The sequence below is a fragment of the Anomaloglossus baeobatrachus genome, chromosome 6 (genome assembly GCF_048569485.1).
Source record: "Anomaloglossus baeobatrachus isolate aAnoBae1 chromosome 6, aAnoBae1.hap1, whole genome shotgun sequence".
Taxonomy (NCBI): Eukaryota; Metazoa; Chordata; class Amphibia; order Anura; family Aromobatidae; genus Anomaloglossus; species Anomaloglossus baeobatrachus.
The window spans coordinates 129,624,602-129,647,429 of NC_134358.1; the positions used below are offsets into that span (position 1 = coordinate 129,624,602).

The 22,828-nt window shown below is 43.4% G+C and overlaps 1 protein-coding gene across 1 annotated transcript in view; it reads left to right on the forward strand.

Annotated features, from left to right (window-relative positions):
* The window catches only part of CA8 (carbonic anhydrase 8), a 209,501-nt gene that overhangs the window by 103,354 nt on the left and 83,319 nt on the right, over window positions 1-22,828 (forward strand). The window contains exon 3 of the mRNA XM_075316334.1: window positions 9,249-9,373. Coding sequence (XP_075172449.1) covers window positions 9,249-9,373 — 125 coding nt within the window. The remainder of the gene's footprint in view (window positions 1-9,248; window positions 9,374-22,828) is intronic.

Here is a 22,828-nt window from a genome sequence, read left to right on the forward strand (position 1 = left end):
CCCGGGGAGCATGATTAGGGGAGTAGTGATGGCGTTTGAGTGCCAAGGCGCGGAGCGGCGGTGTCGGTAATCAAAAGTCAGAGTCAGTGGCTGTGGTTCCAGGTGTCTTTACTCACTCTTTATGCTATGCCGCTCGCTCAGAAAGTACTGGTGATTCGCTCTGATGGGCTCCGTCAACCCCAGATAAGTTAGGAGAAGTCACCAGTGTTTGAAAGAAGAAAAAAGTCCTGTTTCACAGTTGCCCTTCCAGCTGTGAGGCACCTGGGCCGAGCGTTCTGCACCAAGCCACAGACCCCGTGAAGAGAAGAGAAGAAAGAGGTGATGGTGTTGTGTCCCAGAACTGGTGTCCCGGGTAGACTGACTAGTGATTATGTGAGTGTGCTCCTACTTCTACCCCAAGTGGAAACCGCCCACTAGGTGGCTGGCTTCAGTGACCGGGGAAGTCCTATGCCTCGTGAAGGCCACCCCCCTGCCTACCCTGAGCCATCCCCCCTGGGAGAAGGCTCCTAAGCTTTATGTAAATGTGAAATGTGGAACACTGGTGATTAACCCCCTCCTTACCCGAAGCAAATATCGCACTTAAAATAAAGTGCAATACTCTGTGGCGACTGAAGCATCAGGGGCACCAAACATATACCCTATAGTAAAATAAACAGTAGTGCATTTAAAGAACATAGGGCACTTGTTTAACACGGTTTGATTAATATTTGTAGACATTACACCCCACTGCTAAAAGGTGTGCTTAATCAGAATGGTCCTACTCTAGTATTAAAACTCAACCTTGTGTCAAAGGACAAGACCAAAACTACAGCCACCTGTCCATGGGAAGCTATAAAGATGCAATGTCTAGCTCAGAGGGAGGAACCACATCCCCATTTGTACAGAGTACAAAAAAATGCAGAAGAACCAAATGAATGAGCCGGAGTATACGTTAGTATATGTGCAATAAGAGTATGTTCATATCGTAGCCTTTTCACTGACAAAATCCAAGAGAAAGACACAAAATGAGCATATTTAAACTATATGGGCACTTGGTTACAGTGTTTATCACAAAAAGCATAAAAACCATCCCACCACAACAAAGAGTACCCATTGGGATGGTCTTACTCTGCTATTAATCTTACCTTGCGTCAGTGACATCCAGCCGCCTGTCCCGAGAAGCTATATAGATTCAATGTCTAGCTCAGAGGGAGAGAGCACACTCCATTTGTACAGAGAGCAAAAAAAGCACAGAAAAAAGACAGCCGGAATGTAAGTTGGTATATGTTCAATAAGAGCAAGGTAAGGTTTTAATACTAGAGTAGGACCATCCCATTTGGGTATACCTTGTCAAAGTGTAATGACTTTTAGGCTTTTTGATAAACTATTGTTAAACAAGTGCCCTATTTTATTTAAATGTACTACTATTATTTACTTATTTACGTTATTATACGGTATATGCTCATTTTGTGTATTTTTTCTCTTGAGTTTTGTCTGTGAAATGGCCACCGTGTGAATGTGCTTCTATTGCATATATACCAACTTATACTCCAGCTCATTCTTTTGGTTTTTCTACTAAAAAGACCCATCAACACTGAACATATTTTTCCAAAATCAAAATATTTGAAAGCTGCCTTATAGGTTTTTTCTGAATGTACACAAAAAGATAATAAATTGGGATGAACGAACCTAAACTGTAAAGTTTGCGGTTCATACCAGACATCGGGTGTCCAGGGCTTAAACTCGAACATGGACTTTTACAAAATGTCAGAGTTCGGTTGCTGTTCGTATGCTAATAAAGTTTGTTGAGAGGCTGCAGCACAGCCAATCAACAAGTTTTTTTGCATGGGTAAAGGTGCCTGTACACTGTTGTGAACAATGAAGAAAAAAAATGATATGGGCTCCCACCTCTTTTTAATAACCTGCACAGGTAAAGCAGGCAGCTGGGGGCTGAAACCTTCAGCTGTCTGCTTTATGTTGCTTGGTTCTCTAATGTAGAGGGGACCACACACCATTTTCTTAAAAGAAAAATAAAGCATACAGTTGGGGGCTGGTGTTAGGCTAGGAAGGCCCATGGTTATTTGGCTCTTCCCAGCCTAAAAATGGCAGCCTTGTTGCTCTGATGAGTTTAGAAAATTGCAGTCATTCTTTACCAGGAAAATTACCATGTTAGCCAGCGTAACACGTGTTAAATAATTTTATAATTGTGTGTTTTTACATGGACCCAATAAAATTGTTTATTTTTTGTCAAAAAAATCCTTTGATGTGCACCTGAATTATGTGTGCTCTTTTTCTCTTCCTCGTACATTATTATTTCACACATAAGGCTGCACTCATCATTCTATTCTAGGCTGTGCACCCCTTTTTTTCTTGTTTACATGTTATAATAAGGACAAGGCAGCTGACATAACTCTGTCACGCAACATAGTTGAAGAAAAAGACATGAACCGCACATCCAAAAATCATACTTTGATCAGAATGATCAGAATGAACTGTTATGAACTTCACCCGACTTCATTGTGATTGCGCGGCTCTGTCTGTGTGCCGCGGCTTGATTTGCGATCACAGGTGAAGCACTCACCGGTGGGTGGGGGAAGCAGGGAATACGAGATGGAATAATAAGCGGCCGGCATTTTCAAAAGCAGGAGAAGCCGCCGGAGCAGTTGGACAGCCGTGCAGTGCCACGCCGATGTTCGGTCAGTGATCGGTGAGTATGAGAGAGGGGAAGAGAGGGATAGACCGACAGAGAGAGAGACCGACCGACAGGGAGACAGAGAGACCAACAGACAGACAGAGAGAGAGACCGACATTGCAACCAAAACACGCTAAAGAAGTGGCATGTTGCTTTTTAGAACGCAGCGTCTTGGCAGCAGCCGAAACGCTGCATTCTAAAACGCAATGTGGGGATGGAATTTCTTCATAGATTGTGCTGGGGATGCAGGACGCATGCAGTTATGCAGCAGTGCAGATCACAGCATAACTGCATGAAAATACGCAATGTGCGCACATAGCCTAATGTGCGCCCGTTGCGTTCTATTACGCAGCGTTTAAGTCACTGCATGTGCGTCTCAGAACGCCACCAAAAAGCTGCGTTCTGAGACACATTTGACTGCAGAATTCCTGCTGAATTCATGCCTTCTGGATGCTTCAAGAACGCACATTTTTGACTGTGCGGTCCCACTCGGCTCTGCTGTATCCCCATAGACTTGTAGCAGAGCCGACCACACTGTGAAAAAGAGCATGGCTGGCTGCGGGACAGTGCCGCGCGATCAGAATGAACTCGGATGAACTTCACCCGACTTCATTGTGATCGCGCGGCTCTGTCTGTGTGCCGCGGCTTGATTTGCGATCACAGGTGAAGCACTCACCGGTGGGCGGGGGAAGCAGGGAATACGAGATTGAATAATAAGCGGCCGGCATTTTCAAAAGCAGGAGAAGCCGCCGGAGCAGTGGGACAGCCGTGCAGTGCCGCGCCGATGTTCAGTCAGTGATCGGTGAGTATGAGAGAGGGGGGGAGAGGGATAGACCGACAGAGAGAGAGACTGACCGACAGGGAGACAGATAGACCAACAGACAGACAGAGAGAGAGACCGACATTGCAACCAAAACGCACAAAAGAAGTGACATGTTGCTTTTTAGAACGCAGCGTCTTGGCAGCAGCCGAAACGCTGCATTCTAAAACGCAATGTGGGGATGGAATTTGCACAATCTTCATAGATTGTGCTGGGGACGCAGGACAAATGCAGTTACGCTGCGGTGCAGATCGCAGTGTAACTGCATGAAAATACGCAACGTGCGCACATAGCCTTACCATGAGTCCTGTGTCATGCCAACAGTGAAGCATCCAGAGACCATTCATGTCTGAGGTTGTTTTTCATCCAAGGACTCAATCACAATTTTGCCTAAGAACACTGCCATGAATAAAGAATAAAGAATGATATCTAGTAAAAATAATAGGACCAGGCAGTATTCAAATTTTCCTTTTCTTGATGATTTTCCCAGTAAATTCAATTTGTAGTGATGTTATATGCTGCAAATTCAATATCCCTTATTATGATGTGGGGTATCTCCAAACCCCAGAGCATAATAAATGTAGGATGTAAAAAATGTTAGTGATAAACAATTTGTTTTCAAGCATGATGGATCACCATGCCACAAGGCAAAAGTGATAGCTAAATAACTGGGTAAATAAAACATTGAAACTTTACGTCTGTGGCTAGGAAATTCAAAAGGTCTCAATCCCATTCAGAACCTGTGGTTAATCCCCAAAAAGCGGGTGAACAAACAAAAAAACTGACATTTTGGTAATGTCCAAGCACTGATTAGGTAAAAATGTGTTGTCAACAGTCAGAATTTGGTCCTGAGGTTGATCTCTAGCTACAAGGCAAATTGCAGAATACTTGAAAAATAAGGATAAACACTGTAAATATTGAGTCTTTACGTAAACTTGATGTATTTGTCAATAAATGTTTAAAAACTTATGCAATGCTTATTATTGTACTTCAGTAAGCATAGAAACATTTGACAAAAGATATAGAAACACAGAAGCAGCAAAATTTGTGAAAACCAAAATTATTAGTCTCAAAACTTTTGGCCACAACTGTATATATAAGATGACTTGTCCATAAAACTTCTCTGCACCCAGCTCCCAAACACTGACAGGTCTTCCCCTGTGTTTTTGTAATTTGGCAAGTTGACAGGCTTTCGGAGTCAGGCAACAACTTGGCAACTTGGCCGAATGATAAGAGCAAGTAATGTACACACTCATAATATTCTCATCTGTTTGTTGATCATCAAAACACTGACACAAATTTTGATTTTCACAAAGTATACTGCTTCAGTCTCAAAACTTTTGGCCATGACTGTCATAACCAGATGCCACCACTTTGGATAAGTCTTTGTATTACATTTGGGCATTGACAAGCTTTAGTCTGACACTGAGAGAGGAAGTCTTTTCAGAACAGTATTGTTACAACACAAATACCACATTAAATGAGGTTTCCTGAATCTTGTTCATATCCCCCAAAATTGACTTTTTAGTTATTTGGTCTTTTAATCTGTTTCCTTGTCTTCTTTGTTGCCAACTTCCCTTTAATCCTAGTTATATTGTATGCAAATAAGATATTATTGCTTTCACGAGTGTTGTTAAAAAAAATCCCACAACTAGTTTAGATTACCTTAACACAGTTTTTCCTTTGATGCTTGTAAAACAAAATCATACATTTCATGCATATTTTGGCTACACAGTTGACTATTTGTCTCCTATACAGAAATATATGGCAAAATGCCAAACCATTTTCATTACCTAAAGCATGCAGATGTTTGAAAAAAATAATGAAAAAATATATGAATAAAAATCAGCTGACGTCTGGCACCTAAAATTGCATTTTTTTCATAAAACGCTGTGTGTTAAGACACCCTTGCCACAGTGACAATTGAGTTAGAAGGTTTTTTACATTGCTGATAAAGGTACATTTTAGACTTCAAAATAAAATATTAGAAAATTGGAGTAATATGAATCAATTTTTATATTGATTAATGTATTTTAATGGAATAAATGTAATTTTCATTTAGATCTATTTACCTTTGGGTTATACTATAATGCATTTATTTATCAAATAATTTACTAAAATAAAAAAAAACCTAAAATCTAAAGCCAAACTAATTTTAATATTTCATCATCATTTTTCATCTTTTTTTAAATAGTTATTCTCCCATTTTTCACTTTTAAAACTGCATATTATGTTTTTAAATATTTTTGCATTATTTCAACTGTAGTGTTTTTTTCATCTGTCACATACACATGATGGTATCAGAAATAAATGTACATTAAAAGGCTAAAGGCCACTTTACACGCTGCAATCTCGCTAGCAAGATCGCTAGCGAGCATACCCACCCCTGTCGTTTGTGCGTCACGGGCAAATCACAGCCCGTGGCGCACATCAACGCTCGGACCCGTCACAGTACTTACCTGCCTAGCGACGTCGCTGTGACCGGCGAAATGCCTCCTATCTAAGGGAGGGTTCGTTTGGCGTCACAGCAACGTCACTATGCGGCTTCACAAAAGAACCGGAGGGGCGGAGATGAGCGGGACGAACATCCCGCCCACCTCCTTCCTTCCTCATTGCGGGCGGCCGCAGCTACGGTGAGGTTCCTCGTTCTTGCGGTGTCACACATAGCAATGTGGAACGACCAACATCCTGCATCCTGCAACAGCAACGATATTTGGGAAATGGACAGGGTGTCAATGACCAACGATAAGGTGAGTATTTTTGATCGTTAGCGGTCGCTTGTACGTGTCACACGCAACAACGTCATTAACGAGAACGGATGTGCATCACAAATTCCTTGACCCCAACGACATCTCCTTAGCGATGTCGTTGCATGTAAAGCGGCCTTAAGAGTTTAGTCTGCTTTTGTTCCTTGATGTACCTTTTTGGGCTTCCGTATTTGGTCTAAAAGTTTCCAAAATTATTTTTTTTAGGAGATATTCTTCCAATAGCTTTAAAGGATAATTTGGTAACTAAATAAGACAATGAACAACAGGAGATAGTGTCTACATGTTCATAGTTTGGTCCTATATGTCACGAGTGTCTCATGTTCGCAGGTTAAATCTTGTATTAGAATGGAATTACTTTATTTTGAAGCTGAAAGAACTTTTTCCCTGCTGGCTAAGATTACTCAGCCTTAATCACAGCTCCAGCATTTTGACATCACACCCTTCTGCTATATAAACCCACTCGTAGCTTTACTCCATGCCAGTGATAGATTGTCTATACTGACCACATTGAAGGAGCTCATGTCTGCATAGCTGTGGTGTTGTTTCAGTTCAGCTGCAAAGGTCCCTGCTGAAGAAACCAAGGAGTGATTTTTGTTGTGTTTCCCCCCACCCATTTATCTTTCCTTCCTAGTGTTGTTTTATTTTAGTAGTGGGACTAGTGTCCCATTGGCCAACATCCTAGTCAGGGTAAGTTTAGGGTCAGCAAGGGCACTTGACAGCGCATGGGGGATGGACCCGTCTAGAGATGTTAGTGAGTGCAAGGATCATCCACAGGGCTTTCCTTCACATCTTCCCTGTTTTTTCCTATGTGTTGCACCACACGCTGGGTGTTCCCTTGCCCTGGTGTGACACTATAGTGATCATCCATCTTGCAGAGACTGTTTCACATGCCATTGCACTGTGTGCAACCCCTAACTATGGTGATTTTTTTTATGTTTCGCACTATTTCATATATTCATTTTTTGCCCTGATTTCAGAAAACAAGCAGGAAAGCTTAGTTATCTGACCTGGCTGCAGGCAATATTTTAACAGTTCTTATCTAAAGCTTCTACACTAACAAGAGTTGATCATTATAGAATACAAAATGCAGCTTTGCAGACATTTTACATAAATTGTGTACAGCTCGGCTTATTTATGCTGCTTTGGCATAAAAAGGACTTTATGTTTTATGCTAAATTTTGACTTTCATCTGTAGAGTACAATACCTAAAGGAGCAGAAATATATTTAGAATCATAACTTCAAATAACACTATTTGAATAGCTATCTCTTCTGTTAAGGTATTTACCATGGACATGCTTTTTTTAATTACCAGTTTTATATGACAGTACCTGTGATTTCATTTTGAGTAGGCAGATGTACGATAAATGCTACGATGAAAGAGTGACAGATGGTTGGAAAACTTTTAAGCTAATTGGGTAGAACAATTAATTAAATAAAAAAGAAAACAACAAATCCCTTATATGAATGTTTAGCTAAGCATAGCCATATGTTAACACTGTATATAACTAAACTGCAGCCTAATGTAGACTCATTGATTTCTAATATTTATTTATCTAAGTTTAATCTGAAGGTTCTTTATATTATTTAGGTTTTTTAGTCCATTGTGTTTTATAATGTTTTCTGAACATCATTGTTCAATATTCTTGAATATAATAGATATCACTATATAAAAAATATTATTTGTAGACCAAAACACCAACCACATATCATTGGGGTCTTGCGATTGGGGTCTTGCAAAAATGTGATTTTTTTTTGGTTAGCCAGATTTTAGAAGTTTCTATCATTGTAATTAAAGCTGGAAAAAAATTGTAGTTTTTGAATGCTCAGTGGCTGTACAATAAAAGTAATATGTGATTTTTCTTTTTCCATTTAGTGCTTTTTTGTTTTATTCTATAACTAGCTGTAGAACTCGGCATTGCCTTGGATTGTAACGAAGTCTCTCTCTCTCTCTCTCTCTCTCTCTCTCTCTCTCTCCCTCTCTCCCACTCTTCCAATCTCCCTCTCTCCCACTATGCCTCTTTTTCCCACTCTTCCTCTCTTTGTCTCTCTCCCACTCTTTCTGTGTATGTGTATCTTTCTGTCTGTGTGTATCTTTCTGTCTGTGTGTCTCTGTGTGTGTGTCTCTTTCTGTGTATATTTCTGTATGTGTCTCTTTCTCTCTGTGTCTCTTTCTGTGTCTCTTTTTGTCTGTGTGTCTGTGTGCGTGTGTGTGTGTGTGTGTGTGTGTGTGTGTCTCTTTGTGTGTGTGTCTTTCTGTATGTGTCTCTTTCTCTCTATGTGTCTCTTTCTGTGTGTGTCTCTGTTTGTTTCTTTCTGTCTCTTTCTGCTTCTGTGTGTCTTTTTATGTGTGTCTCTTTCTGTGTGTGTGTGTCTCTTACGCTGTCCATAATAGGAGTCTATAATAACAGATCTGTTCCCAGCTCCATTGACCTTAATGTAAGCAGGTTTTTTGGCGAATAACTGTAAAGCACTCCGTTAACTTTTCCCCTCAAAACATAGTCTATGATGTTCCCCGAGTCAAATGAAGTGGCTGTGCAAAATTTCATGATTGTAAGTGTGACTGTGTAGATTACTTTCGTAGACACACACACACACACACACACACACACACACACTTACATACATTCATACATACATACACTAAGCTGTATATGTTAGGTTTCCAGCAGTTTATTAATAAACAATCATGACATAAATGAATAGTTCATGGATCTCATTTTTTTTCAGTATTCAAAAATATGGTATGCTTTCCTTTGTCTTGTGAGAAAACTGATATATATGGATTCATTTTGGCTTCAGCATGAATCAGATACAGATTGGCTGAGCCATCACCATTGTTATAATTTTTTATCTTCATATAAAATATCTAACTAAAAATAAGTTTACTCTTATTCTACACTCCTCACCATTCCACAGTTTGTATGCTATATTGATTGATTATTATTATTATATGTATGATATATTTATTGATTATATTTTAATTTTTAGTTTTAACAGGAGGTCCACTGCCTCGTAGTCACGAATATGAGTTACATGAAGTAAAATTTCACTGGGGCAGAGAAAATCAGCGAGGTTCTGAGCATACGGTCAACTTTAAAGCTTTCCCAATGGAGGTAAGATTATTGAAGAAAATTGTGTTACCATAATTATTTATATGATGTGACAGCAAACATGGAAACAGAGTAAATAAGGCGGAAAAAAAGACAAATTACGTTTATTCTATTATCCAGCAATGTTGAGGCATTAGATCAACATTGAATTAATGAATATTAGTGATGAGCGAGCATGCTTGTAACTACTCGGTACTCGCACGAGTATCACTGTACTCGGGCTGCTCGGCGGGGTACCGAGTAATTTTGCAATACTCGTGCTTTACTCGTGGTCTTCATCCCTGCATGTTGGCGCTCTTTTGAGAGCCAGCCCTCATGCAGGGATTGGCTGGCAGACCACTGCAATGCCACAGCCCTGTTAGTTGTGGAATTGCAGTGATTGGCCGGCCTGCACAGCGTGACCGAGCCTTTATACCGGCCGGCGCGCTGTGCTCTGTACACAGCCATCTCATATTCCCTGCTTTCCACGCCCACAGGCGCCTATGATTGGTTGCAGTGAGACACGCCCCCACGCTGAGTGACAGGTGTCACACTGCACCCAATCACAGCAGCCGGTGGGCGTGTCTATACTGTGCAGTAAAATAAATAAATAAATAATTAAAAAAACAGCGTGCGGTTCCCCCCAATTTTAATACCAGCCAGATAAAGCCATACAGCTGAAGGCTGGTATTCTCAGGATGGGGAGCTCCACGTTATGGGGAGCCCCCCACCCTAACAATATCAGTCAGCAGCTGGCCAGAATTGCCGCATACATTATATGCGACAATTCTGGGGCTGTACCCGGCTCTTCCCGATTTACCCTGGTGCGTTGGCAAATCGGGGTAATAAGGAGTTATTGGCAGCCCATAGCTGCCAATAAGTCCTAGATTAATCATGTCAGGCGTCTATGAGACACCCTCCATGATTAATCTGTAAGTTACAGTAAATAAACACACACACCCGAAAAAATCCTTTATTAGAAATAAAAAACACACACATATACCCTGGTTCACCACTTTAATCAGCCCGAAAAAGCCCTCCTTGTCCGGCGTAATCCAGGATGATCCAGCGTCGCATCCAGCGCTGCTGCATGGAGGTGACCGGAGCTGCAGAAGACACCGCCGCTCCGGTCACCTCCACGCAGGTAATGAAGACAGCCGCGCGATCAGCTGCTGTCACTGAGGTTACCCGCTGTCACCGCTGCATCCACCGGTGGCCGCGGGTAACCTCAGTGACAGCAGCTGATCGCGCGGCTGTGTTCATTTGCTGTGTGGAGGTGACCGGAGCGGCTGTGTGTGCTGCGGCTCCGGTCACCTCCATGCAGCAGCGCTGGATGCGACGCTGGATCATCCTGGATTACGCCGGACATGGAGGGCTTTTTCGGGCTGATTAAAGTGGTGAACCAGGGTATATGTGTGTGTTTTTATTTCTAATAAAGGATTTTTTCTGGTGTGTGTGTGTTTATTTACTGTAATTTACAGATTAATCATGGAGGGTGTCTCATAGACGCCTGACATGATTAATCTAGGACTTATTGGCAGCTATGGGCTGCCAATAACTCCTTATTACCCCGATTTGCCAACGCACCAGGGTAAATCGGGAAGAGCCGGGTACAGTCCCAGAACTGTCGCATATAATGTATGCGGCAATTCTGGGCGGCTGTTGGCTGATATTGTTAGGGTGGGGGGCTCCCCATAACGTGGAGCTCCCCATCCTGAGAATACCAGCCTTCAGCCGTATGGCTTTATCTGGCTGGTTTTAAAAATGGGGGGAACCGCACGCCGTTTTTTTTAATTATTTATTAATTTTAATTATTAATTTTAATTATTTATTAAATAATTAAAAAAAACGGCGTGCGGTTCCCCCCATTTTTAAAACCAGCCAGATAAAGCCATACGGCTGAAGGCTGGTATTCTCAGGATGGGGAGCTCCACGTTATGGGGAGCCCCCCACCCTAACAATATCAGCCAACAGCTGCCCAGAATTGCCGCATACATTATATGCGACAGTTCTGGGACTGTACCCGGCTCTTCCCGATTTACCCTGGTGCGTTGGCAAATCGGGGTAATAAGGAGTTAATGGCAGCCCATAGCTGCCACTAAATCCTAGATTAATCATGTCAGGCGTCTCCCCGAGATTCCTTCCACGATTAATCTGTAAATTACAGTTAAAAAACACACACATCCGAAAAATCCTTTATTAGAAATAAAAAACACTAACAAAGTCCCTCATTACCAATTTATTAACCCCGACAAACCCTCCATGTCCGGCGTACTCCACGGACTCCGGCGTCGCGTCCAGCTCTGCTGCATGGAAGTGACAGGAGCTGCAGAAGACACCGCCGCTCCGGTCACCTCCACGCAGCTAATGAAGACAGCCGTGCGATCAGCTGAGCTGTCACTGAGGTTACCCGCTGTCACTGGATCCAGTGACGGCGGGTAACCTCAGTGACAGCTCAGCTGATCGCGCTACTCACCTCATTTGCTGCGTGGAAGTGACCGGAGCGGCGGTGTCTTCTGCAGCTCCGGTCACCTCCATGCAGCAGCGCAGGATGCGACGCTGGATCATCCTGGATTACGCCGGACATGGAGGGCTTTTTGGGGCTGATTAAAGTGGTGAACCAGGGAATGTGTGTGTGTATTTTATTTCTAATAAAGGATTTTTCGGGTGTGTGTGTTTATTTACTGTAACTTACAGATTAATCATGGAGGGTGTCTCATAGACGCCTGACATGATTAATCTAGGATTTAGTGGCAGCTATGGGCTGCCAATAACTCCTTATTACCCCGATTTGCCAAAGCACCAGGGCAAATCGGGAAGAGCCGGGTACAGCCCCAGAACTGTCGCATATAATGTATGCGGCAATTCTGGGCGGCTGCTGACTGATATTGTTAGGCTGGGGGGCTCCCCATAACGTGGAGCTCCCCATCCTGAGAATACCAGCCTTCAGCCGTATGGCTTTATCTGGCTGGCATTAAAATGGGGGGGACCGCACGCCGTTTTTTTTAAATTATTTATTAATTTATTTTACTGCACAGTATAGACACGCCCACCGGCTGCTGTGATTGGGTGCAGTGTGACACCTGTCACTCAGCGTGGGGGCGTGTCTCACTGCAACCAATCATAGGCACCGGTGGGCGGGGAAAGCAGGGAATAGGAGATTGTTTAATGAGCGGCCGGCTTTTTCAAAATAGTAAAAGCCGCCGGTCACCTCCACGCAGCTAATGAAGGGAATAGCGCGATCAGCTGCTGTCAGTCAGGTAACTCCCGGCCACCGCTGGATCCAGCGGTGCCGCGATTAACCTCAGTGACAGCAGCTGATCGCTCTACTCACCTCAGTTGGTGCATGGAGCTGACTGGAGCGGCGGTGAGTAGCGCGATCAGCTGAGCTGTCACTGAGGTTACCCGCGGCCACCGCTGCATCCACCGCTGGATCCAGGTAACCTCAGTGACAGCTCAGCTGATCGCTATACTCATCTCATTAGCTGCGTGGAGGTGACCGGAGCGACGGTGTATTCTGCAGCTCCTGTCACTTCCATGCAGCAGAGCTGGACGCGACGCTGGAGGACTGTGGAGTACGCCGGACATGGAGGGTTTGTCGGGGTTAATAAATTGGTAATGAGGGACTTTGTTAGTGTTTTTTATTTCTAATAAAGGATTTTTCGGGTGTGTGTGTTTTTTAACTGTAATTTACAGATTAATCATGGAAGGAATCTCGGGGAGACGCCTGACATGATTAATCTAGGATTTAGTGGCAGCTATGGGCTGCCAATAACTCCTTATTACCCCGATTTGCCAACGCACCAGGGTAAATCGGGAAGAGCCGGGTACAGCCCCAGAACTGTCGCATCTAATGTATGCGGCAATTCTGGGCGGCTGCTGACTGATATTGTTAGGGTGGGGGGCTCCCCATAACGTGGAGCTCCCCATCCTGAGAATACCAGCCTTCAGCCGTATGGCTTTATCTGGCTGGTATTAAAATTGGGGGGACCGCATGCCGTTTTTTTTAATTATTTAATTATTTATTTCACTGCACAGTATACACACACCGGCTGCTGTGATTGGTTGCAGTGAGACAGCTGTCACTCAGTGTGGGAGCGTGTCTCACTGCAACCAATCATAGGCGCCGAAAAGCAGGACAGCAGGGAATAGGAGATTGATTAATGAGCGGCCGGCTTTTTCAAAAGAGGAAAAGCCACCGGAGTTTGAACAGCTGTGCAGCGCCGCGGCAGTGATCGGGGAACGGTAAGTAAGAGAGAGGGGGGGGAACTGACCGACAGACTGTGAGAGGGGGACAGACAAGACAGAGAGAGACAGACCGACGGACTGAGGGAGATAGAATAAAAAAAAAAAAATGACCGACATCGCTAGTAAAAAGCACAAAACGTGCGTTTTGGACATCGGAGTGCCACACAAGGTTTTCATGTAAAATCTTTCATGTATTAATCTCAAAAAGTAACATACACCAGCTCTATCTCACTATTGGGTATGTGCCCTTAACATTTCCGCCATGAAAATTCATTTTGGTGTCATTTTGGAAGGTTTTCTGGTGAGTCCGTAAAAATGGCGTAAAACTCGGACAAAATTGTTCACATCTGTGACTTTTGAGTGATAAATGCTTCAAGGGGTCTTCCCCATGCTGTTGCCATGTCATTTGAGCACTCTTCTGAGACTTTTGTGACATTTTTAGGGTTTCTCCATGCTGCCGGGGGGTCATTTCACAAAAATACTCGGGTCTCCCATAGGATAACATTGGGCTCGGTGCTCGGGCCGAGTACACGAGTATCTTGGGAGGCTCGGCCCGAGCTTCGAGCACCCGAGCTTTTTAGTACTCGCTCATCACTAATGAATATCTTTCAAGAACGTAATTGTGAGTCAACTTGAACTTTCCATAGTGTTGGATCAGAAACCTACTTTCCTTTAGATGCAGTGATTAGTCTAGGTATAAACATAACAGGTACCCCTGATGTAACCAATTGCAGTGCCATACTATGTGGGGCTTTTATTTAATTAAATCTACTGCATATACCCACATGGGTTCTTACCACACAGGTCACACATGCATTCTGGTTTGAGCATTTACTTATTTTTTCACATTATTGTCTTTGATCTTTCTCATATAGTTACACTGCAAATAGAGATGAGCGAACCTGTGGAAGTTCTGTTTGGTGGGTTCAGACTTTAAATAAAGTTTGGTTTGGGACCCAGACTTGACCTGAACATCAATGGAAGTCACTAAGGCTGCTTTCACACCTCCGGTTTCTGCAATGCGGTACAATCCGGCACTTTGCAGGAAAATCGCAACCGTTTTTTTTTGCTGCCGGTTGCGATTTTCCTGCATAGACTTTAATTAGTGCCGCATTGTGCCGCATGGCCTTGTGTTCCGTCCGGTTTTTGCCGCATGCGGCAGATTTAGCCGATGCGGCAGCCGGATGGAACGTTGCCTGGCACGTTTTTCGTGCGGCAAAAAACCCCGCATCGCGCCGCATTCAGCTGATGCGGCGCATTTTTCAATGCATGCCTATGGCGGCCGGATGCGGCGCGATGCGGCAATAACCGCATCCGGCCGCCGCATGCGGTTTTTGCCACTGCGCATGCTCAGTAGCATGCCGCAAGCGGCAAAAAACGGACTGGCCGCAAAGGAAAAACTTATGCAAAGGATGCGGTGTGTTCACCGCATCCGTTGCATAGCTTGTACAGCCGGATTGAGCCGCACTGCTCAAGCCGGATGTGTGAAAGCAGCCTAATTGAGCAGTTTGAGTCTCTGCCCACATGCAACCAGCTTTAAACAGATCACTTCCGGGGGGTGGGTGGGGTTTTCCCATTTTTTTTGTTTGGTGCACACTACATCTGATCATGCCGTTGTTACCCCCAATGAGAGCTAATCAAACACTGCAAGTGGCTTGCACTGGGCTGAGCAACGAGCGTAACTGAGCACAGCGATGCTTGTGCAAGTGGTTCACATACGTAAAGCACCCAAACTCCGAACTCTGTTTTTGTTTTTTTTTTGTATAGTCTGTGTTTGGTACGAACACCGAACACCAAACCTCGGGTTCGCTCATCTCTAACTGTGATCTTCTAGTCCTGTTTTTTGGGGTATTATTTTATTTTTTTATATTCTTCATTATCAGTGTGCACTCATTTACTTTGTTGTCCTGTGGTTATACCTTTCTATTTGCTTTAAGCCTTATTCTGGCTTACAGGGGTTTTAGATTACAGAAATAATGTTGACTGCAGTCAGCACTTCCAATGGATCCAATTCAATGTAATGACATCCAATGAAGTACAATACATTCAATGGTTTATTTAAGAAGGTACATGGATGTGTTCACATAATCATATAGATAAGACATAAGATGTCTTATGTCTTATATGTACATAATTATTTGAACACATCCATTTATCTTCTTAAATAAACCATTACATTTACTTCATTTTTCAATATTGGATTGACTTGGATCCATTGAGAGTGCCGATTGCAGTCAACATTATTTCTCTCCATTATACATGTGATATATCTCGAACGAAGAGGATTATTCACTGTGGATTGACCTATCTGCAAACCCACCTTTGGAACTTAACATCAAATGTATATTATTTCTCAGCAAGGGCAGTAGTGAATAAAACTTAGCTTTTAATTATTGCGGTTAAAAAAGCCATAGTACAAACACACATAAAACATAAAACACAAACAATTGCTCAAGTGAGCTATCAGGCATATTGGCTAAGTTCACACTACCGCAGGATTTTAAATCGTATGCTTTCATCTCATAGGGTAAAGTAGCAAAACTATAATATAAACAAGTGCCCAACATGAGCTGAAAAGGAATAATCTCACCAGGTACTGAGATCCTGGATTGTTCCTAGCATATACCTGTGTCCTGGCAAATTATTTATTATTATGTGGCTTATTTTTTAAGCCACATAATACTCTTTCAGCAGACAATCCGGGGAATGAGGCTCTCAAAAACGCTCTCGACGAGTTTTGTCAAATACTCATCAGGGGAGCAAGGGTCAATGTTTATAAAGACACTGGCCGCATCAAGCACTCTGTGTCTAGGGATAAATGAGTAAAGTTGCCAGCATTACCTTGCGGGAGATGTGGCACTAACTCATGTGTAACGTTTTCTCTGCTTCACCTGAGTCGCTGCTTGATCACTCCATCAGCTGGTGTGTGGGTCATTTGGACTGCACTCGTCACTTCCTGACCGGCCATAGCAGCTGAGGAAGTGCCCACCTACTAAGTTACGTACGTCACATCCCTCCGGCCGCTCTGGCTGTGGAGCGCACAAAATGGAATGCTTAAATATGGACGACTAACTTCCGCTATTGACGTCACTTATGCAGACGTAGAAACCCATTCACAACATTGTGCATCTACTTCACAGCACGTTCAGGAGGCTCCCTGACATAATCATTGTCACAGTGCCAAGGATTAGTTTTAGATCAAAATTAAGGGTTTTTCATTTATTTCTGGCAGCATTTTTCTGTTTGTTTAATAAATGAATGCATATCACTATCAGAGTCCCTGGTAGATAACCATAAAGCTAATTAACTAATTTATTAACATCAATGTGTCCTTTGTACTGATGCTATAATTTGTTAAGTGGGTACAGTATATTGTGCAAGAGTGATCAACACAGCCTTTATAAGACCAACAAACAAAGGATGGTGACAAGAGAGAGCTAAAAGAAGATCATAGGAAAAAAGTGGGAATAAAGAACCCTGTCCTCACCCTACCTCTCTTTAAATGGACCTTACCTGACCGCAGGGATTGGCACCCTAGAGAGAACAATGAAATAGGACCCCCACTCTTTGACTGCTTGCCCTAAAGGCCCTATTGGATTTTTATTGTGGAAGAAAGACATAAATCTTAGTTCATTTAAGCCCTGAGGTATCTGTGTTTTAGGGATATATATCCATCTGGACTCTAATTGTAGGAGAAAGAGATCCCAGTTATCACCTCTAGGGGGGATTTTTACATGGTCAATGGCCATGAAGGTCAGACTGGAGCTGTCCCTTGCATCCACATGCACTGTATTAATATGTTTAGCAAGTGCTGTGTCCCCTTAGTATGACAGTTGACAAAAGTGTAGATCTAATATTTTTTCCTAGTTACTGTACTACTGAAGGTTTTGCCAGTTTTTAATACTGAACATGCTACACAGCCCTTACATTTGATACAGCCTTTCATACTGGATGATAGCCACAAAGATTCTGTCAGTGATCTACCTCTCTCTTTTGAAAGTGCAAGAAGGATATTTCCCCATCAGCTCTTCAATGTCTCCATAAATCCATAATACAGGCCAATGTTTCTGTAGGATTTTGCGTACCTGTTGGGAACGGTTGTCAAATGTTGTGACATATCGGATCACATCCTCCTTTGCCTTTGGGAGGCTCAGGACCAATAACTGGTGTCTATCACTAGCCTTTGCTCTCTCATAGGCAGTCCTGAGAATGCTATCAGAATATCCTCACTCTTGGAATTGTTGACATAAGTCTGAGGCTTGCATTAGCAAGAGAGCAATTTTGACGGATTCTCAGGCACTGTCCCTTGAGGATTCCCTTTCTTAATGATACAGGATGATTAATCTCTCATCTTAGAAGAGCATGAGTAGATGCAGATTTTCTGTATGTTTTCACCACCAGTGCACCCATGTCTGTTTTAGTTATCAGTACATTTTTTTTTTTTAATCCAATTAGTCTTTATTGAAAACACGGCAGATACAAAATCATGCATGGTAAATTAAGAGAACATTTGTCAACTGCCTGCACATGAGGGCTCCATACATTAGTATACTCCAAGACAATCCAGTTACAATTCCTCTGCCTTACACTTTAACCACACAACAACATGGGGAGGGAGGAGAGGGGAGGAAAGATGGGGACTTCATTCAAGTTAGGGGGAACAAGAACACAGGGGGAGGGGAAGAAGGTTGGGTTGGGGGGAAGTGGGGGGGGTTAGTAGGGGTAGAGTGTTAGATGCCTGCCTGTATTACCAACCCCAGTCCACCAGCCGGGGCCATCAACTCCTCCTAGATTTCTCTCATAAACTGCTGCCTCAGTCAGGGTCTCAATGCTTTAGCCCCCTGGCTAGCCGAGCCAGGGCTATAATTCCATCAGCTCTATCTCAACTAGGTGCTCTTTGCCCGGGGAATAGTTGTGTAATAGGTGTTACATGGCTGGATGACAGCCAGGGTTCCCATATTGTAAGAATTCTAGTTTTTTGCTTTAGGGAGTGGGCAAGGCAGTATTCATATTGACATTGTTGGTCGATCCTACTATATAACTGCACTCCAGAGGGAGCTTCAGTGGCCTTCCACGAATGGCTCAGACACTGTCTGGCAGCTATTGGAATTTGGACAATCAGTCCCCTAAAATTCTGCGGGTACGAGTCTATGCCCAAATTCAGAACTGCCAGCCCTGGGTTGAGGTTGGTGTGCACACCTGTCATTTCGCTAATGAGTCTGAAAACTGCTATCCAAAAAGGTTGGACCCTCGGACAGTGCCACCAACAGTGTCCCAGTGATCCCCTCTGGAGGCAGCCCTTCCAACAGAGCGGTGAGTAGTTGGGAATGTAATGCACCAATTTTGCCGGCGTAAGGTATCAACGTAGATGCACCTTTTTCAGCTGTTCCAAATGGTTAATGCATTTTGAGGATTTTTGCACCCACTATGTCGCAGTATGCCACGCCGAGGGGGAGGTGTTAATGTCTAAATCTGATTCCCATTTTGTCATGTATGAGAGCTTTTGCTCGTCAGAGGGGTTGTTCAACCATTTGTAGGTTAAAGAGATTCCCGGTTGCCTCAATAGTTTTTTAAACAATAGCGCCTTAACAGTGGGTAAGGTCGGGTTTGATCCCGGGGAGAATTTTGTGCTTAGAAAATGGCGAATCTGCAGGTGTTGATAAAAACACCCCTTTAGAGAGGGGTGCTCCCGAAGTATATCGTTGAAGGGCCTAATCTCTGCACCATCGTAAAAGTCCGCCAAAACTCCAAAACCCGCTGCTTCCCATCTACTCAAATTTGTATGTGGAATGTGGGATTCTAATGCTCTGAGCGAAATTTCTGACAGTGGGACCTGGATCTAAGGGATCATCTCACTGCGCCATATGGCTATCGATGCTGTCATAGTAGGGAGACACAGGGTGGACCTAGAACATTTTAGATATTCCACCTCCATCAGTTTCCTCGTCGAACCCTTGTCTGTCAGAGAGTTCTTAAGTTGAACCCACCTATGGGAGCTCTCCGTGTTCCACCATTCTTTGAGTGATTCTAGAAGAGAAGCTTTATAATAGGCCATCACATTAGGCGTACCCAGACCTCCCATTCCATATGGCAGATGCATAATCTTACTAGCAACTCTAGCTCTTTTATTACCCCAAATAAACTTATTGGTCATCAACTGCAGTTTTATCAAATATCTATATGGAATTTTAAAAGGGAGACACCTAAACATGTACAGCAGTTTAGGAAGGAACGTCATCTTAAAGGATTGAATTCTCGCCATCCAAGATAGCGACAACTTCTCATACCTGCCTAGATCCTGACCCAAGTTTTTGAGTAGGTGATCGAGATTGGATCTGATTAGGGAATGGGTTGGTGTCAAACGGATACCTAGATAAGGGATACTGTCTTCGCACCACTGGAAAGGAAAGGCTGCCTCCAAAATCCTTCTGGACTTGGCGGGTACATTAAATGGTAGTACTAAGGACTTAGTGGCATTCAATTTGTAATACGACACCTCAGCAAAGGTCGACAGGGTGGACATCACTGCTGGACAGGAATATTCAAGGTTAGTGCATGACATTATTACATCATCCGCATATAGACCCAATTTATGTTCATGCTCCCCTACCCTTATACCAGTTATGTTTGGGTTCACCCTAATCGCCTCCGCCAGAGTTTCCACCACCAGAGCAGAAACAATAGGGGACAGCGGGCACCCCTGGCGGGTGCCATTGGTTATAGAAAATTTTAATGAGCGAAAACCCGAGGCTAGAACTGAAGCATTAGGGTGAGAGTACAAGGCCAAAACAGATGACTTAACTCTGCCTTCAAAACCAAATTTCGTGAGCACTCTTTCCAGATATCCCCAGTGCACCCTATCAAAGGCCTTTTTGGCGTCGAGTGACAAGAATACACCAGGGACACCCGACTGCTCCATCACCCCAATTAAATCCAGCATCCGCCTAGTGCCATCTTTGGATTGCCTGCCCGCCACAAAACCCACCTGATCCGGGGCTACCAAGAAGGGGATTATTTTATGGAGTCTGGTGGCTACCATTTTTGAGTAAATTTTTAAATCACAGTTGAGCAATGAAATTGGTCTGAAATTCCCAGGGGTATCCGCCGTTTTCCCCGGTTTGGGTAGTGTAGTGATGACTGCTTCTAGGTTCTCTGAGGAAATAGTCCCGGTCGTTTGCCACAAATTAAATGTCTTTAGTAATAAAGGAGCTAGAATAGCGGCAAATTGCTGATAATATTCATAGGGAAGCCCATCCCGGCCTGGGGCTGAGTTTCGTCCAAAATTTCCTGTATAGTGAAGGGAAGATTTAAAGATTCTAATTGCCGGTCTGAGACCCGAGGCAATTCCAGACCGTCCAAAAACTCCTGAATTTTTTCCGGTGTTGGCTGAGGGGTTTGCGGGTCATCCCTTAAATTGTACAGGGCAGCATAATACTTGGCAAAGGCGTCTGCTATCCCATTAGGGTGCCTTATAAGTGATCCGTCTGGGCCCTTCAAAAATTCAATTCTAGATTTAATTTCCCGTTTTTTTGTTCTTCTAGCTAGTAAGGTGCTGGCTCTATCCCCCATTGCATAAAAAGTTGATTTACTCTTTTTAAGATTATGTTCATATCTATACAACAGGAGGGATCGCAGTTGAAACCTGCAAGTAAGAATTTCCCTGGACAGTGTAGACGACGGGGAGGCCTTGTTAATAGTTTCTAAGTGTTGAATATGGGCTATAATTTCTTTAATTTCTGCTTCTCTTTGCTTTTTCAAGAATGATGCAGTTTTTAAAAACTGCCCTCTAATAACTGATCTGTGTGCAGCCCATAAGGTCTCGTCAGAGAACTCCCCATTGTCATTATGCCCAAAGTATTCCAACAGGCCTGCCACAACCTCCTCCTGAACATTCTTTTGGTTCAGTAAACTAGTATTAAGTCTCCACTGAGGCACCATAAATCCACTAGTAGAGTCCTGTACAACCAAAGTTATCGGCGCATGATCCGACCATGTTATCAGACACACTTCAACACCCGTACACTTGTGAACAGTCTTACTATCCATCAGGAAGAAGTCGATCCTGCTGTACGACCGATGCCTTGGGGAAAAGAAATTATAGTCCCTTTCCGATGCATGAAGGTATCTCCATATGTCATGTAGATGAAACTCCGCGACCAACTGTTTCAGTTCCTTTCCTGACTTAGCGGACCTCGCCGAGCAGTCCATAGATCGAAGAACTGGAGTGTTAAAGTCCCCGCAGATTATCTCTGACCCCTGTGTGGTGCTCCTAAACATCTGGAAAAATATCCGGGCAAAAGTTAGTTGAGATGAGTTTGGAGCGTAAATCGATGCCAAGGTATACAAAAGCCCATTCAGGAGGCACTTTAGAATAATATATCTCCCGTCTGCACCATAGGTTACATCAATCATTTTGAAAGCCACAGAGTTTTTAATCAGGATAGCCACTCCTCCTTTTTTTTTTTTTAGAGTCATTTGCAAAGAACATATGTGGAAATCTTGGATGTAGTAGCCTTTTATTGTCATCAGTAAGAAGGTGAGTTTCTTGAATACATGCTATATCACATTTGGATGCTATAACTTCTCTCCACAGCATGGATTTTTTTGCAGGAGAATTGAGACCCTTCACATTGAGAGACAGAAACTTAATACTCATGGCGGATCCCAGAAAGGACGATGTTTCCAGGCAGGCCGACTGAGAGGCATAGGGCAGGCAGAGGCAGGCAAGGAGGACCAGTTAGGGACGGTGCACAGGTGGAGGGAAAAAACAACAACAACAAAAAAAAAAGAATACTTCAGCTTCATCCTTACCGGACAGCTGGGAAGTACTTGCTCGCCATAGGCGAGAACAACAGAGGGCTTAAGTGACATCACAGGTCACATGAGAGCTACACACGCCTGCGGCTGGCGAGACTCCCTCAAGCTGGTTCCCACTCAGGATTGATCTTTTTCTTCTGAGCATCCCCCTGATCCTGGCTCGAGTCTGAGTGCATTGTAAGGGGTAATCCCCAGGACTCAAGTAGTTTGCTCAGTTGAGGAGGGGACTGGCATACATGTGTTTTAGAATCCCTGAAGATAATAAATTTCACCGGGAATCCCCATTTATAGTGTATGTCATGCTCCCTCAGGATTCTGGAGAACTGGGAAAATTCTCTTCTTTTTGCCAAAGTTGCAGCAGACAGGTCCGGGAACACCTTTAAATCATTAAATTCATCTGGGAGGATAGGGTTA